We start from the raw sequence: 19,156 nt of genomic DNA on the forward strand, positions 1-19,156 counted from the left end.
TGTGATGAAAAATTATCTTTACTGCTATCCATAACATAATGCAGCCCTCCACGTAACAGAATACAGATGCCTGCACTATGTACTTACACGTGTAATTGTAATAACATACATTTCAGAGTAAAAAACTTTTTTGTAGTTTTTGTAGTGAACATGACCATTGTAATGTGGCCTACTTCTCATTTTAGAAATGCACAACTCATATCCATATCAGAAATTAAAAACAAACCATTTTTGTTAATGAGCACTCACCTACTTGCATTTTAAAACTTAAAAAGCACACAAACACAAAAGCGGTTACAAATAGCTGCTTATTTATTTACTTCATAAAAATATTGCTAAAACGTAGCAAAAACAGACATAATAAAATTCATTTTTCAACTATAAGAGTCATAATGAAACAATTCAATACTGCAACTCCATAAATAATACACAATCACAATTATATAAAATCTCACATCTAAAATCAGAATGCACACATACATCTAACCACACTTGCATAACACACAACCATTATAAAATATTCAACCCATATAAAACACCCACAATACCAGTCACATTCAAAGAACATACGGCTTTTTGAAATGTTGAATTAAATCTAGCTCACTGCCAGGGTGCTCTACGTCCCAACACACGATTAGTGACTTTCTGCAGAAGAAAGATGGAATGCATTAGATATGTTAATCAAACTGGTCACATGCATATCTGGAATTCTTAAAACAATATTGATTAAAACAGTTAGTATTACTGTGTCTGGACTATTGTGCATAACTCTAGAAGAGCCTGTATACCTTGTTAAAGAGTTGAGCGTTGAGGCGGTAGGAACGGTACTCTGCCTGTCTCCTTTCCTCCTCCCTTCTCTTCTGGACCTCAGGAAGTTGAGCATATTTCCTGAGGGAAGACACATTTATTTGCCAATTAAAGTACAAAATTATTAGAGTGAATAATATCCATGTAAAATGTTAAAACCAACTGCAGTTTAGGTCCTTGTGCCTCTGATCTTGAAACATATTACACAAAAAATAGAAACTTTAAAAGTTGGACAGAGATCTATAATATTCTATTTTTTGTTTTGCATTTACTATTAAAGTTTTTGTTAATATTTAGATTTTTTATTTTTTTTTGCGCACAATAAGTATTCTAGTAACTTCTTAAAATTACGGTTGAACCACTGATGTCACATGGACTATTTTAATGATGTCCTTACTACCTTTTGGGGCAAATGAAATGTCATCAAAAATATCTTAATTTGTGTTTCGAAGATGAATGAAGGTCTTATGGGTTTGGAACGACATGAGGGTGAGTAATAAATGACAGAAGTTTTAGTTATTTTAACACTTCTTAAATTCATGTTGCACTGATTTAGAAACATGCTGAAAGATTTTAATGAAGTTTTAATGTTAATAAACCTGAGAGACACACTCAAACACAAAACAGACACACATACACACATACACACACACACTCACACACTATTACCTCTTGGGTCTGTCTGTCCTGTCTATTCTCTGACTGAATGATTTCCTCCCTATCCAACTGAAAGCATGTAAAAGGCACAAAACAACTTGAAATATGAAATATCAAGTCATTGAGTCTAGAATTACTTCCAGAATGAAACTTTCCTAAGAATTTACTCACACCCATGTCATCCAAGATGTTCATGTCTTGTTTTATTCAAAAAGAAATTAAGCAAAAAGAAATTAAGGCTTTTGAGGAAAACATTCCAGGACTTTTCTCCATATAGTGGACTTCAATGGAGATCAATAGGTTGAAGGTCCAAAAAGCAGTTTCAATGCAGCTTCAACGGGCTCTACACGATCCCAGCCGAGAAATAAGGGTCTTATCTAGCAAAATGATTGATCATTTTCTAAAGAAATAAAATTTATATACTATTTAAGCACAAATGCTCGTCTTGCACTAGCTTTGCTATGCAAAAGTGTGTCTTAATGCATTACATAATCATGTTGTAAAGGTCACCCATAGTTAGTTCTTCGTCTGTGTACTTGGGTTAAAAAAGGTAGGTTGAAAAACTCCATCTCATTTTCTCCTCCAACTTCAAAATCGTCTGACATCAGTTTTATCATTTCTGTAAATGGCATTTGACTTTCTTTTCACGTTCACTTTGTAAACACTGGGTTGGTACTTCCGTCTACGTCAAGCATGTGTGATTACATAATGCATGAGGTTGAACAAGTGCATGACAAGCATTTGTGGTTAAAAATCATAGAAATTAGCATTTTTCTTAGAAAATGACAGAAGGTTTTGCTAGACAACACCCTTATTCCTCAGGCTGGGATCGTGTAGAGCCCTTTGAAGCTGCTCTGAAACTGCATTTTGGACCTTGGCCACCACTGAAGTCCACTATATGGAGAAAACTATATTCCTATATTCCTCAAAAACCTTAATTTCTTTTCAACTGAAGAAAGAAAGACATAAACATCATGGATGGGGGTGAGTAAATTATTAGGAAATTTTTATTCTGGAAGTGAACTTCTCCTTTAAATCTATTAAATGACCCATATAGGCACAGTTTAGTAATGTGTGCTGTGTCTCTGTCATAAACCATCTGGATGGTTTCAAAACGAGATAATGGATACTTACTGTTTGGATCTTTGGACCATCTCTTTTCTTGGAATGACTCGTTTATGTAGTACTGGAGCTGCTGACATGGGCATGTATTAGTTGACATCCTAATACAAACTACTCATACTACTATCACAAGTAATCTTATGGTATAAGTCACCTGGTCTGTATGGACGTGATGGTGCGGGGCAATTGAAAAGTTCTTCTCTCTCTCTATTGAAAACTGCCTGTAACCTCCTCTCTTCAACGAGCAACCCCAGACGCTTCATCCGTTCCCGTGAACGAGAAACAAACTCTGGCCGATGGAGCTCCAGAGCTTCCTGTAAGAAAACCATCAATGCTTAATGTTAGACTAAAATCAAGTCAATATCCACATACTCTCTAAAACCACACAGCAGGATCCAAAATGAACATTCAGGTCCAAGCTTCAGTTATATTGTTCTAGTTATTATTCTTGGTTATGATTATAGTTATTGTCCTTGGTGTGAACGGACTTTAAAACTGGTAAGTAAAACAGTTGCTTGTCACACCTGTAGTGAAAGTCGAACAAGAGCCGAGGGTTTGTCGCTGATATCTGTCTTGGTTGCTGTTATGGACTCTGTTGGCCTCTCTTGTTCTTGCTGGTTCTGTCTCTCTTTTAGAGGTTCTCTGGTCATTTCTCTCCAGGGTTGGGTTTTAGTGTAAGGCTCAAACCAGGCTTGGCTTGGACAAGGTGCTGAATCATTCTGTGGGTGGTTTTCCTTGCGGCCATCACACTTAAGCTCATCAGCTGAGACAAACCATGACACACCTTCAAGAGAATGTGATATATAAAACAGTAAGAGAAATGGAGAAAAAGATCAGTTGCAGAAACATTATGTATCTGTGAACATGTAATATGCACCGTTTGAGTAACGGGTCCGGATGTTCTTGTTGTTGGTGTCTTTCTTCAGAGCAGTCAGGGATTGGGTGGGTTTAGATGTGGAAGCAGTAGGGATGGAAAAGCCATTCTGAATGCCTATGCCAGGCATGTTTGTTGAACGGATATTTTTGAAAACACCTGGTGAGGGAAAGATGGTGCCTACGTCCCGAGTGTGTCTGCGGGTGCCATTTATAACAATTTCCAAATCACCTGCAAAAACAATGCAATATTCCATAAGACATATTTTGTTGCAGTTACTCTGTCTAATTTACATAGGTTGATTAATTTAAAAAGTGGACCGTTGTTGTGTAACTGACCTGCCTGTACACCTTTGTTGACCAGTTTGACCTTTGACCTTTTGGAATTGAGGTTTTGAGAGACACCTCTTTGAGAATGATGGGAAAAACTGCTTGAAGATGATAAAGAATCAGCAGAGACCTGGAACAATGGCAGAGGATTAGACAGTTAGATAAGGAAAGAATGATGATCTCAGTCAATAATGCAGAGTATAAGTACTAATGTATTTCAAACTAGAACTTTGTGATATATTGTACACACGATACATGCAATTATTATGCTGACAGTGTATAATTAATAATGGGATCTTTAATGCAATTTTTAGCCATTGTGCAACACTGTCCCCAGACACTGTCATAAAACTAGTTCCACAACCTACAAAGATAACAATGTAGTGAAAATTATGAAAAAAAATAAGCATTTTTGTTAATTATTTAAAACTGATCATTTAAATAAATAAATTCAAAACTCTTATTTAACAATTCTTTGCATCATCACTAAAAAATGTTCACTGAAGTCGGCACATGGCGCAAAAAAGCAGCATTTTTCACACATTAAAACGTTTTAGGTAGTAAAAACATACACTACCTTTCAAAAGTTTGGGCTCAGTAAGATTTTAAGACGTTCATAATGTTACAAAAGATTTCTGTCAAATATATGTTGTTCTTGAAATTTCTAATTATGAAAGAGACCTGAAAAAAAAATGTTGCACAAAATATTAAGCAACATTGACAATAATGTTTCTTGAGGATCAAATTAACATATTAAAATCATTTCTGAAGGATCATGTGACTCTGAAGACTAGAGAAATGATCCCAAAAAATTAAGCTTTGGCATCACAGTAATGAATCACATTTTAAAATGTATTAAAATAGAAAACAGTTTTAAACTGTAACAATATTTTACAATATTACTGTTTTCACTGTGTTTTTGATTAAATAAATACACCAGTAGTGAGCATAAGAGGACTCTTTCAAATACATTAAAAAAAAACATCCTACTGACCCCGAAATGTTGAATGGTAGTGTATGCAGGGAAATACTGCTGTTTGATAGAATGTATGGTGTTATTAGTGAACAAAATGAAAATTATTACCAGATTTTACTTCTTACTTTAAAGGGAACCCTGGATATTAAAACTTGTATGACTTAATACATATTATGATATTTCGTATTGAAATATGTAGTAGAAAACCTGTGAAATATGTTTGTTATTTTTTATACATTTGTTATGTTTTATACAAATTTTGGACGATGTGGGGCGCCATTATTTTGATGATGTGAAATGGTTGCACTTGGTGAGCTACTGTTGCTGTCTTTTGCTGTTTTTAACGCAACATAACTCGGACAATAAAATAGTGATACGATGACCACAGCTACTGCAAGAGCTTACAAGTGGTGATGTATATAAGCGTAAGCTTAAACCAAATGCCCTACCATCGATTTTTCCCCACAAGCAGCCTAAACGCCACTGGATATCAACTGAAATCAGCACTGAGAAACTCCTTCAGTGGCTGCGGCGTCATGACAAACGTTGCATGTTTACATCCTACCAAGATGGCATCTAGCATTTCTTGTCTCTGCTGTTTGTAAGCTCTTTCAGTAGCTTTTCTACTAAAAGCCTCAAAGGCATTAGGGCTAAAATGGAGAGAACAAAGACGTGGGTCTTTAGGAAGTTTTATTTGTCCACAGGCATCTTCCCATTCTTTTCTCCTCTTCTTATCGCTAGGAAAGCAATAAAGACTTACATCGCTTCTCTTGTTGCCCTTCAACTGAAAATTACAACCAAAAGCCACACAATGTGGCAATGTATCAGTAATTTATTTTCCGAGTTGCTTATTCCAAGTTGTGGCTAATAGCAACAGGTAGCTCCAGTAGCTCACAGAGTGCAACCATTTCACAACATCGAAATAATTGCGCCACCCATAGTCCAAAATATGTAAAAAACTATGTGGATTTTTTAAAAGAACGTAAATCTTTCATGTGTTTTCTGCAACATATTTTAGTAAGAGACATCACTGACATTATATTAAGCCATACTTAATACCTAAGGATCCCTTTAAATTAAGCTACAAAGTTCTATAGAAATGATTATTCCTCTTGTTTGAAAAAAATAAAAATAAAATTAAAAAAGGTCAGAAGGCTAACAATACTGGGACATGTAGCAATGTAGCATCTTTCTTTTCCGTTTGTTGATTATCTTTCAAAACTAAGACGCTGAACAGTCTGTATAAAAGAATTCAATCAAGTAAAGTCTTACTGTGGAGTCATCCGTGCTCACATCATCGGTAGCAACAGAGACGGCAACATGTTTAGTACGGGGTTTCCTACGGCCAGGTTTCTGCGTATTGATGGTGTTGTGAAGTCTGAGGAAGCTGTCACTGCTTTTCAGTCCTTTACTGGTGACCCGGTGAGGACCAAAAGCTTGCAGCAGCCGCTCTGTGTCAATGGTGGACAGGCTACTGCTGGTCTCCACACTCGCAGACTCATCTCTCTCGGCAGGATAGCGATGCACTCTCTCCTGACTCTCTTCATGCTCAGGCCAAGCTTGCTGCGGAGCCACTTGTAACTGAACATGTTCTCTTTGCTCTTCTTTCTCTGTAGTCCCATCCTCTTGATCACACCTCCTGTAATACTCTCTTTTCCTGCTGTGTGACTGTTGTATAGTTTGATCTGTTGGAGTGGTATTGTGAATGAGGCGAGACAGACGCTCTAGTCTATCAAGCAGAGACGTCTCTCCATCGTTAGTTGGTCTTGTCTCCTCCATGCTCCATTTTTCACTGAAGCGCTGCCACAGTTGGTCCAGAGAACTGCTAATCTCTATGCTAACATCATGAGGTGTTCTGTCATGCTCTTTCTTGCTCCCCCTGTAGGACTTTCTGATTGGCTGAGAAGGTAAATGACGTGGTTCTAGAGGAAATTTAGGTTCCTGCATGATGCTGCTGTGAAGATGCACATCATCTGTACTGTAGTCTGCCTCCATGTGTAAGGGGACAAAATGTTCTTCCTCATCTTTATACTCCTCATCTATGCCAACAGTGTCCATGTTCTTCTCAGAAACATAAATTTCAGGAGCAGTGTTGTCATTTTGTTCAGCAAAAGTGGTTGCTGATTCTGGAAGACCATTTCTAGACACACTGGAAACTGACAGTGGGATAGACAAAAGAGATCATATGCTGATGTTATTGCAAATATTGTACAACTAAAAGAAACACTAATATGCATCTTACCTCTCTTCATACTGGCCCTCTTACTGTAGATGCCTTCCTTGTGTTTTGGTGTTATTATGTTGTCTTGTAGCTCTCTAGAGCCTAAAATGTCTGTATTGAAGTGTGGAGGGACAGCATCATCAGAACCTGCAAAGCGAGAGAGGATGAGATCAAACAGCACTGAAGCAGAGGGGCCCAGAAGGGTTGGCAAGTGGATCAGATGAGGCTTATGTTGCTGGATTGCCTTTCTCATGGACAAAGACTATGAATAATGCAGGACTGGGTGAGAGCATGAGCCATCTGCAAAACTCGGGGGGGGGAGGGGCCAGAAGAGGTGCAAGTATAAACCCATTTATGCTCAATCACTGATTATGTTTGACAATTTTTTTTGTAAAGAGAGACAAAAAGGAGGATATGAATTAAAAGTTAATGATGCATTTTCCAATGATCTATATAGTGTCCTCAGTATTGTATCCGTAATATCTTTTGTACAACTGAGTGGTTCATGAAATAAAATGGGGGAAAAAAAAAGTATGACTAGGACAGGCAGACTAAATGATTAGAGAAGTCTGGCAAACTTTGGCACAATAAAATCACTTAAACTAAAATTACGACAAAAATATAAAAATTAAAGCTTATTCAAAATAAATTCTAAATGCTAAAATACTAGAATTTAAAAAAATGCTAAAATAACAGTGTATGTCACCAGAGACATGGAAATTTCAGTTATAATATTTTAAAAACATTTTTTTATTATTTTTAAAATATGCATAGACAAATTGTTAATTTAAGACCAATAACAAGCATTTGGAAAATAAATATGCATTTTCATTTCATGACGGCTTTAAATAGCATTATAACACATGACTTTTATTTTATTAAATGCAGCTTTTTCTGGTCATTTTTGTTTAATGACAGCTAAACAGTGCTGGCAATTGACCCTTCGCAAAAACCCGCCCCTCTTTTTGATTTACAACAAAATAAAATGAGTTTTGGTGATAACTAAGCGAATATTTAACTACTATAATACTGATTTCTCACTAGAAATAACATCAAAACTGCAAAAATTGGATCAGAAACATACATATACACACAAACTGACTACCAAATGCAACTTTCAGATGCAATCTTACATTTCTTGCTCAACCATCACAGAAAGGCGTGCACAGGATTGTGAGAAAGGCAGTGAAGAATATGTCTATGCTGCCTTCAAAAACTGATGAGATGAAAGTATCTCAGGAGGCAGGAAGTGAAGGTAACATTGGATTCGACCATGCCTTGATGCCTTCCTATCTTGAAATGTGTCCTCTGAAGGCAGCATTTTTCAGTTTTCAAATGCAGCCTTAGTTACTGTTGCTCTCACGCCATGCATCATGTTCTCACACAGTGAAAAAAAAACACTTTGCAGAGCAAAGAGAAAACTGACAACATGCTGACAAACAAGACAGAGCAGATTCCTTTTGGTATGAAACAAAGTCTCAGCTTTCAAATTGTGTCACTTTTTTACTAAATTCAAACAATAAATACCGTTTTGTGGTTCTTTAATGTGTCGTGACAGATCACTGTAGTGACTCAGTTCAAGCAACACATGAATCGATCATCTCTTCCTCTTTACTAGTTACATCACGAAATAAACATGAACAATTTTCACAGTTCAATTCCACCAATATTCATCTACTCTACAGCGTTATGACTGGTCAGATTGCCTGTCAATCCCAGCAAAAGGTCAGAGAAAGTTTCACAGCTTTTTTGGCTCAAATCAATATTCATGTCCATTTATGTAGTAAGTAGCCGTATAACCAAAACAGCAACTTTCGTCACATTCCATATAAACTAGCAGTTATGTAGGATGCTGTAGTGTAATAAATGAGTACAGCTGTGACATACCTGGGTGAGAGCTTTCTACAGTTGTGTCAGAGCGACCTGGAGAAAGCTCTGGATCAGCTTGTGGGACATAGAAAAGCTCAGAGCTTCCATGAGGTTTGTATGGCAACAGGGCAGGGACAACTACAGAAAGTGTACATAAAGAAAAATAAATAAATTGCTTAATTTACCAACGTTAAATGGCACTGAAAAGCATATGTCATTAAAATTGTACATCACATACTTGCTTGAACGGAGAGAGTTCTGGATGTCCCAGCAAGCCTCTGAGAGGGAGCAAAGGTTTGTGGGTATCTGGCCTGTAAGTGTGCATTCTGGCCATGAGCTGGCTCTCTATGTTCATATGATCTAGTATGGTTTGATGTTGAAATTCGGCGTATGGATGGTAGATGTTCATCAGTCAAGTTTGACACCACAGATCTTTGAAGTGGGACATCTTTACTAGTGTTTTGACTGGATAACCTGCTTAAGTAATTTGGATTGGACTGATGTTTGGGCTTGGGTGATAAGGTGAGGTGTACATGAGAGAGGTGGGACTTCTTGTCCAACGTTGAGTCTGAGACAGCACTGGATAATATCTGGTTACTGCCTGTGACAGTATAGTCCATGTGAGGTATTCTTTGGACACTCTGGGAATCATTCGAAACAATGTTCTCTTTGTCATCATCTGTTGTTTCTTCACTTTCCTTCTCTTCTCTATGTTGTCCTTCTCTCGTCGTCTCTTTTTCTCTGCCCAATACATTAGGTATAAGTCTCATTTGGCTCGTGCTCTCTAAAGTCTCATGGTCAGGACCAATATTGTCCAAATCTTCAGTAGCAGTGATAGTGTAATGTGATGGCGACTGTGGAGATGGAGTGTGGCGAGTGGTTGATATAGTAATAGAAGTAAAAGGCTGGGAGCTGAGCCCCTCTTTGAGAGCGATCTGGTGAACTTTGGCCTCGAGATCCTGATGTGCAGGTGTGTAAAATGGAGCTGTGCCCAAAGGTTTTGGATCAACTTTCTGCAGTTGATCGGAGTTATGATTCTCCATGTTACGCAGTCTAACAAAGCCCTTCGTTAGCTGAGATTCAGGACCAACACTTGACTGAGAACTGCCCTCAGAATCTGAGCTCCACTGAGAAAAAAAAGCAAAGAAGGAGAACAAGAAGTGTTATTATTGATAAGAGCGAGGGTTAGGAAGGACTGTGGGAAGTAGATAGCAATAATTGGGAGATTCAGCAGAAACACTGCAAACATGAGAGCATGGAATTAATCACACAAACGCAAACAACAGCTTTACCTTGAACACTCTCTATCAGGACTTTCCATAATGTAGTCTGCCGCACCAGAAACAAAACTCATTATTTCAGACCCTAAATATCACCCTTAAGTGTGATATTTAGGATATTAAAATTCTACCTTAAAATGATTATAACAGCTTCATATTACAGCCAATTACTGATAAGTGGCCCATATTAAAAATCTACTTTTTTTCTTACTTTGTCTAAATTAATTAATAAAAACAAAACACAAAAGTTTTAAATGCTACAAGTGAATTTAGGCATCACAACATTATAATGACCAGTATACCTTGCAGAATCTAAAAAAATGTTCATTATTAAACCAAAATAAGAGGATCATATAAAATGCATGTTATTTTTCATTTAGTACTGACCTGATTAAGATATTTCACAGAAAATTTCACAGAAAATGTTCCGCTCAAAAGTTTACACACACTTGATTCTTAATGCTATGGTGTTACTTGGATGATCCACAGCTATGTTTTTTGTTCGTTTTTTTTTTTTTTTTGTTTAGTAATAGTTGATCATGCCCACTGTTCTTCAGAAAAAACCTTAAGGTCCCACAAATTCTTTGGTTTTTTCAGCATTTTTGTGCATTTGAACCATTTCCAACAGTGACTGTATGATCCATCTTTTCACACTGGACAACTGAGTGAATTGTATGCAACTATTACAGAAGTTTGCTCACTGATGCTCCAGAAGGAAATGCGATGCATTAAGAGCCAGGGGTGTAAACTTTTAAATAGAATGAAGATGTATGTGTACATTTTTCTTATTTTGCCTAAATATCATATTTATTTCATTCAGTACTGCCTTTCAGAAACTACAGAAGATATTTACATTTTTCCCAGAAGACAAAATAAGTTAAATTTACCCTGATCTTCAAATTCAAAAAGTTTTCACCCCCCAGCTCTTAATGCATGTTTGTGGTCAACAAACAAAAACATGATTTTTTTTTTTTTTTTTTTTTTTTTTTTCTTTTACTGATTTTTCATGTTAGCCTTCACAGGGTTAAACTATTTGTGTTATTAAAAATTAACCGAACTGAGCATGCACAATGAAATATCCAATATCGACCAACATCAAATAAAATTTTAGTTTATTGTACATCCCTAGTGATATTTATTTGAGATATCAAAAGTTTGTCAGAAAGATCAACCTAAATAAGCATGTCAGTAAAATGCTGACATAATACAAACGAAATCGACAGACCTTTTCTGTGTTGGCGTATGGATGTTACCTTGGTGTATTTGGTGTTCAGTAGAAGCTCTCTTTTGATGTCTTCAATTCTCTCTCTGTCCTCAGCGTTTAGTTCTAAACTTTCACATCGGCGGCCAGAAACCTTCATCAGGATCCATTCTAAAGAAACAGACCAAATTCAGTCATCCACAATGTAAAAACTACTGACAGCTTAAGAGAAGCACCTCTGGTACTGACAAAACCTGTAATATGTCAATATGTTTACCTCGGGCACGGCTATCTTCAGGATCACTGGTGCTTGGCCGGCTTGTAACCATAGAAACGGGTGACTCACTCTGCAGGAGCCTGGCAACTCTGGCAGCCAATGAACTCCCACTGCTACTGTCACTCATACTTTCAACCTCAGCTGAGACATGAGACGAATTCTCAGAAGAGCCAATCGCAGGATCCTCAGTCTGGTCCTGGTTCTGTGGAAGGTTCCCTACTATCGAAGGGACATTTATCTGCATGGCAGATGTGGCTGTAGGTGGCTTTGCCTTATCTGGGTCTGCAGCACTGCAGCCCTCAGGCTCAGCCCGCCTTGGAGTCACACAAAGGTCACGTGACTTCAAACTTTCCTCTCTGCTCAAAGAGAGAGTGGCAGGCTCTATAGTTGTGCGGTCAATCTGTTGTGGTCCTTGGGAGGATGAGAAGCTTCCTTTCAGAGCTGAATCTGATGAAGAGCGAGTCAGCAGCAGAGAGGTCCCACCAGCTGATAGAGATGTGTCATTGTGATAACCTTGAATGTTTCGTCCTAGCGAAACAAGAGATGTGTCACTTTCTGAGAGCCGGTGTGAGCCGGGAGAGGAAGTCAGTGACGAACGACCAGAGACCAGGCTTTCTGCCCGGCCCAGCAGACGTCTGATTTCATGTAGTGTGCCAGAGCCTACAAAAGAGTCATCATCCTCTTTTACCACTTCTCTGGGACCTGGAGGAGGCACAGATTCTGAACTGAGTTGGCTTGGAGGGCCAAAGCTTCCTTCACTTTGTGGAGCATCCTGTTGTAGGTTTGATGAAGGATGTAAAGCTGAATGACGTCTTGGTGGAGTATCCGCCTGGCTGAATATCTTCTTTACAGTTCTGTCACTGGCTGGTTGGCCTTGCTCATGCACTGACAATCGGTGTGTGACGGAAGCACTGGAGTCAGCTGAGAGCTGACTAGAACTGGAGAATGTCTCCTTCTGAAGACTGTCAACTATACACACAGAAAGCAAACATACATCATAATAATATGACCAGATACACTATACTGATAAAACCAACAACAGTTTAACTCAACAACTTTAACAATGTACAAAGATGTCAAATGTCTTGGGCTCACCTTCAGATGGCTGTGTGCTCTTAGTTGGTGTTCCTATGGAGCCTTTGATGGTACACAAGTCAGTAGGAGAGAATTCAGGCTCTCTGATTGGTCCTCGACGAGTAAATGGATTTAAGATTGTTGAAGGTGATTGGTCGATACCCAAATTTAAGAGGTACATCTATAAAACAAAAAGATATAAAACCGAATCATAAAATCTCTATCAGGGTTTATAAACTGCAAAATGACCCTAAATCAGTGGTTTTAGGAAAGACAAGAAGTCATGTCAATGACTGAACAAATTACAACAGAAAAGTCTGTTGTTTTCACTAGAAGATTACAGTCAAGGTCAAAAGTTTCCATACACCTTGCAGAATCTGTAAAATGTTAATATTTTACCAAAATAAGAGGGATCATATAAAATGCATGTTATTTTTTATTTAGTACTGACCTGAATAAGATATTTCACATAAAAGATGTGCACATATAGTCCACAAGAGAAAATAATAGTTGAATTTATAAAAATTACCCCGTTCAAAAGTGTACATACGCTCAATTCTCAATACTGTGTTGTTGCCTGAATGATTCACAGCTGTTTTTTTAGTGAGAGTTGTCAATGAGATTCACACTGAGGACAACTGAGGCACTCATATGCAACTATTACAAAAGGTTCAAACACTCACTGATGCTTCAGAAGGAAACACGATGCAACAAGAACCGGGGTGTGTAAACTTTTGAATAGAATGACGATGTGTACATTTTTCTTATTTTGCCTAAATATAATATTTTTTTCACTTAGTACTACCCTTCAGAAGCTACAGAAGATACTTACATGCTCCCCAGAAGACAAAATAAGGTAAATTTACCCTAATGTTCAAATTCAAAAAGTTTTCAACCCCAGCTCTTAATGCACTGTGCTTCAGGCAGATTAACTGTTTAGGACAAAAAGGGACTCATGAACAACTATCACTAAACAGAAAAAACAGCTGTAGATCATTCAGGTAACAACAGTATTAAAAATCAAGTGTATGTAAACTTTTGAACAGGGTCATTTTTATACATTCAACTATTATTTTCTCTTGCACACTTATATGTTATCTTTTATGTGAAATATCTTATTCAGGTCAGTACTAAATAAAACAAACCATGCATTTGTATGATCCCTCTTGTTTTGGTAAAATAATTACTATTTTGCAGATTCTACAAGGTGTATGAAAACTTTTGACATCAACTGTATGACATTTTGATTAAATATTACATAGAAACTAGACAGGGCACTTCATTCCATGCTTTTTTTTAAGTGCATCCTACTAGTTCGTTTACAGCACTGTAAACTTACAGGGATCCTATCTTCAATGTTGAGTTCCCTAGTGTGAGGAGGGGAGGCAGGTCTGGAGGCCCAGTAGGGTGCATAATTATCGACTTCAAGACTCACTACAGAAGAGGCGGCTCCCACCGAAGCCCGCATACTCTGTTCACCATGGTAACTGCCTTGAGAACTAGAGAGCGTGCTGCTCATATTAAGGTTTGATGACACATCGCTGAAGCGTCCCAGACTTATGAGAGGAGACATCTTGACTGAGCTTTTATCCATGTTAGGAGCCAAGCTATTCCTTCCGTCACCCCTTCCACCTGAAACTAAGGATGACTGATAGTCCAATGATCTGGTAGCCGAAATGATGTCATCAGATTGTGTCACTTTAACTTGCTGACTATGTGTACCGGTATCTCTCTGAATAGAGGTCACCACAGAACTCAGAGAGGAGTGAGATTGTGAACGATTGACAGGTGACTCAGATGCTTGTCCTCTGCAAACACCCGACCCAACTACATCAACCCGACGAGGTGAGCCGCTTCTAGAATGAGAAGAGGAAACTGGCTGAGTCATCTGGGAGCTGGGATTAGCACCAAATGGCAGACGCATGTCTCGAGAAAGCATGTGATTAGGTGTGTCAGACACTACGTCCTGTGCTTTTTTCTTGGGCGACACACCATCAAAACCCTGTAGTGTCAAATTATCATAAAACGACCTGCTAGAACTTTGATTGGCTTTCCAGGCATCTACTTTCTGTAAGTAGCTCAAACTGGGAAGAGAATGAACTCTCCCAAGGGGCAAATGAGGAACCTGATCTTTCATCTCTGCACCAGTGTTGGAGTGAGGTGTATCAGAGTCGGGTGGATTTAAAACAGGAGGAGGAACTTGTTCGTTTGAAATAGGATGGGCGTGTGACATTGTTTGCGCAGTCTCTGAAGGTCCACTAAGAACAGTAGTTGTTGTTTGAGATAGGATGGGAGAGGAATGATGATAGCTTAGGTCCAATGATGGAATTAAGCCAGTTTTGGAGTGACTGTTTTGGGATGATGTAGCCACAGAAGCAACAGCTTCTTGATTGGAGTGTATGAGTGAGAGTTTGGTCAAAGCAGGTGGAGGTCTCACCAGAGGTAGCGCAGGTGTGGACTGTGACACAGGCTGGGAGCTCAAGAATGAACCATCTGTTGCTGTTAGATGACCGGAGCTCCAGAGGGCTCTCTGAAGATCTGGTGCATGCAACACACCTTCACCAGCTGGTGTGACACATAGTCCACTATGAGAGCTTTTGTTTCCACTATGGTGCCTACTTGCTGGTGCTGAGTTGGAGCCTCTTTGTCCTGCAGACAGAAGCTGTTCATGGAGATGGTCAGTTGTTTGTTGTGAATGCATTCGTGAATCACGAAAAGTTATATTTGAAACATCCACAGATTTCTGAAATGAAGATGATAATGACAATGAGCCACCTTGTGGCTGCTCTCTGCCTTTTTGAAGATTCATGGAAGGATCTGACTGGCTTTTGCCTGTGTTTTGGTTATTTGAGGCAGGTTTAGATGCAGTAGAAATGGCACTGGTGTCACTAACAGCCACATTAACATCCGCTTCCCTGAACTCTAATAAGAGCCGAGCAGACATTCTCTCACTAAGCTGCTGAGCGGTGGTCTGCTCCTCTCCCTCCATATGTCTGTTGATTTTATCCTCAGCACCATATGAAACACTCCCTTGATCCTCAAGTCCTTTAGAATGGTCTCCAGGTGACAGGCTATGCTGCGACAATGAACAGCAGCTTTTTTCACCCTCTGACAGGGCTGTTGGTACCTCCAACGGATGCTGGGAAAGTGCAGCCTGGTCATGAACAGTATTTTGGAGGTGGGAATCATCAGTTACACCTGCATTTGAATTCCTGGGGTGTCTCTCAGACATAACTGAGAAGTCAGGAAATCCCCTATGTACACAAAAACAATTAAGAAAATATTAGCTAAAAATACAAAAAAGGTAAAGAAAAAAATTGAACATGACTAAACAAACAATACCGAAGCGGGGCAAATTCTGCATCTGTATGATGAAAAAATGTGGAGTCAGAAAGAAGGTGAGATTTGTCCAGACAGGGAAGCAGGGTAAGTGCAGGTGACAACTGGCTATCCTGAAACTCTGAAAAAGAAAACCAATGTAATAATTATATATAATAAATAACATTATGGAAAAGTCAAAAGCAACATATTAGGAGCTATCTTGCTTTGTAGCATGAATTAAAGTACAGTGGATTTCAAACATCAGAAACTCCCCCCAAACAGAAACTCCCCCCAAATACAAAAAAGTTCATTTACAGTTTTAAATAAATTTGAATCCCAGATTTTTGGTGTGATCTTAGATCTTTGATCTTTGAAGCCCACTGTATGAATACACCGGCTCTATGTACCCAGTTGTAAAGCCTCAGTTCTGTCTATGAGTGGCTGCATGCTTGAATCCTGAGCATTACTAATTGGTCTTCCTTCATTGTCAGGATCTGTGTATGGTCTGCTAGCCTCTGAATCATGCATATTTTGTCCATGCTGCTGGCAGGGAATTTCTGCAGGGGTCTGGAAGGGTAAAAAGATACTTATTAAAAGGAACTGGTGTATAAGAGATTATGTTTTTTATGTCTGTGACAAATTCTCAATGATCTATTTAAATTATTTAAACTTCTTTTGCCACAGTTGCAAAAGAAGTTTAAATAGTTCAAAGAAATTCAATAGGTTCTTTCACAGTCCATCAAATATAAAATGTGTAGACGTCTTGCATTCTGTGGATATCTTTGTACTTCAGGGTGCCTTCTTTATCTGTACTAAACCCTCAATCCTTAAAGAATAGTTGACACAAAAATGTCTACATCTAGGATGAATTTTACAGGTTTTTTTTTTTATTATTTTTGGGTTATCTACTCCTTTCGTCTGTTAGATACAAAACTTTAAGTTAGTCAAAATGATTTTATCTTTTCAATGTATTATCAGACCAACCAGTGTACTCGAAATACCTCTTCTTTATTAATTTCTTTTTCTCTCATCTACCTAGATCACACACTGCATTGGGAATACACATATGTATCTATGCATCATGTTTGCAGGTGCCTGTACGCGTGCTACTTCTGCCATCAATAAGTTATATGACAGAAAAAACATTTACAATTCATTACCAGTTAGTAGAGTAAAGTGATTTACACTCAGCTACTAGAATACTCTTTCTCTTTTTATAAAACAGATTAGTTCTGCAGTGAATAATTGCTAACGTTACTCCCTTTTTAGCCTGAACCAGCTAGCAATTGATTAGCCGATAACTACAAAGCTTTTTTAAATATATCCAAGTATATTCTCGTGCCTTCGGTTTAATGTTAAATATATAAATTAATAATCATACGTTGACTGCCATCAAGTCATTGTACAGCCATTAGCACTAACTCGAGCACTGCTCACTTGTTGCCATGCAGTGATAGTAACGTTAGCTACAAGGTTAACTCGATTAGCTAGGAATTGACTCGACAGCTCGCACATTTCACAAAAAAAAACCCACTTAATTAAACCACATTTACACTTTTACTACGTTACAAGAATTCCCACATACTTACATTGTTTACGTCTGCAATACACTCCTCTGAATCCATGTTGTGACGGACGCAGACGTTACCGCGCATGCGCACTTGTTTGAATTAACCGGAGTTTGAATTAACAGTGAAACTAATTAAATACAAAGACGCTAGAATGTATAACTGGTATAAAACAGTATCAGTTACAAAATATATTATTATAATTCGTCCAGAGTTAACAGAATTATCTCCAAGCATGCTGTTAAACACAAGAACATCATAGCCACACCGGTTAAAATAACAACATGGGATTCAATGGCGCTTTACTTTTAGAATAAAATGACGCTGTTGCTCTGGCAACAAGAAAAGCCCGCGGCGTTGGGCGGAATTCGAGAGTACGAAAAATACTAAACCTTATTTATACATGGCGTAGTATTTCTCCGGTGTTGTTTCTTGACATAGTGCTGATATACATAAGGCATAAATAGTAAAAAATAAAGTTTCATCAGCATTATTATAAAAGATAACACTACCAGTCAAAAGGTTTATATTTTTAACAATAAGATTTTTTAAAGAACTCACCAAGCCTGCATTTATTTGATCACAAATACAGAAAAAGCAGTAATATTGTGAAATATTTCTATTTGAATATATTTTTATCAAAGTTAAATTTTCAACATCATTACTCCAGTCTTCAGTGTCACATGATCCTTCAGAAATAATGCTAATATGCTAATTTGCTGTTCAAGAAACATTTTTTATTATTATTATAAATATTTAAAACAGTTGAGTACATTTTGGGGGAAAGAAATTATACAAATTAATAGTTTTATTTAGCAAGAGTGCTTTAAATTGATTAAAAGTTATGATAAAGACATTTAATGTTACAAAAGATTTCTATTTCAGATAAATGCTGTTTTTCTGAACTTTCTATTCAACAAAGAAACATGAAAAAATTCTCATAAAATACTCAGCTGTTTTCAACATAACAATAATAAATGTTTTTTAACAAATCAAAATATTAGAATGATTTCTAAAGGATCGTGTGACTGGAGTAGTGACGCTAAAAAATCAGCTTTGAAATCACAGGAGTAAGTTACATTTTAAATTATATTAAAATAAAAAACAGTTATTTTAAATAGTAAAAATATTTCAGAATTTGACTGTTTTTGCTGTACTTTTGATCAACTAAAAGCAGGCTTGGTGAGCAGAAGAGACTTCTTTAAAAACATTAGAAATCTTACTGTTCAAAAACTTTTGACTGGTAGTGTAGACAAATTCAGTTAAAGAGAAGACATAGGACTAGAGAAATAAAAGACATTGAAAAGATAACATGAGCAAACCCAGGAAAACCAGACATTCATTTTTGTTTTGCTTAAAACATCTGGCCTTCGGTCACCAATTTAAAGTTTTACAGGTTTGGACCACAGATCTCTCTGGTAGTTGTTACATTACCAATATACATTCTAATGTCAGTTCATACACCAATTTGTGATTGATCTGAGATGCTCAACCTTTAAAGGTTAAAGTGTCAAAAGTGTATTTGTGACCCTGGACCACAAAACCAGTCTTAAGTCGCTGGGGTTTATTTGTAGTTATAG

The 19,156-nt window shown here is 37.6% G+C and overlaps 1 protein-coding gene across 1 annotated transcript; it reads right to left on the minus strand.

Moving 5' to 3' along the window:
• Positions 1-295: 295 nt before the first annotated feature.
• alms1 (ALMS1 centrosome and basal body associated protein) lies at positions 296-17,663 on the minus strand. Its single transcript, XM_051126462.1, has 19 exons — positions 17,598-17,663; positions 16,416-16,575; positions 16,030-16,147; positions 14,027-15,941; positions 12,709-12,868; positions 11,614-12,582; positions 11,389-11,507; positions 9,094-9,982; positions 8,874-8,993; positions 7,008-7,133; positions 6,038-6,921; positions 3,799-3,919; positions 3,464-3,691; positions 3,111-3,370; positions 2,741-2,900; positions 2,599-2,659; positions 1,477-1,533; positions 789-888; positions 296-645 (listed from the first exon to the last, which is right to left on the minus strand). The coding sequence occupies exons 1-19, from the start codon at positions 17,661-17,663 to the stop codon at positions 601-603; spliced, it is 6,558 nt and encodes a 2,185-aa protein (XP_050982419.1). The 3' UTR covers positions 296-600.
• Positions 17,664-19,156: the final 1,493 nt, after the last annotated feature.

Source organism: Labeo rohita, chromosome 13 (genome assembly GCF_022985175.1).
Source record: "Labeo rohita strain BAU-BD-2019 chromosome 13, IGBB_LRoh.1.0, whole genome shotgun sequence".
In the NCBI taxonomy this organism is placed as follows: Eukaryota; Metazoa; Chordata; class Actinopteri; order Cypriniformes; family Cyprinidae; genus Labeo; species Labeo rohita.

Excerpts from the sequence above, each read along its gene's own strand:
- alms1 (XM_051126462.1), bottom strand. The coding sequence starts at position 17,663 with ATGCGCGGTAACGTCTGCGTCCGTCACAACATGGATTCAGAGGAGTGT. Across the intron at positions 12,583-12,708 it reads GAGCACACAGCCATCTGAAG|TTGACAGTCTTCAGAAGGAG; the intron begins GTGAGCCCAAGA and ends CTGTGTGTATAG. Across the intron at positions 1,534-2,598 it reads ATGGTCCAAAGATCCAAACA|TTGGATAGGGAGGAAATCAT; the intron begins GTAAGTATCCAT and ends ACATGCTTTCAG.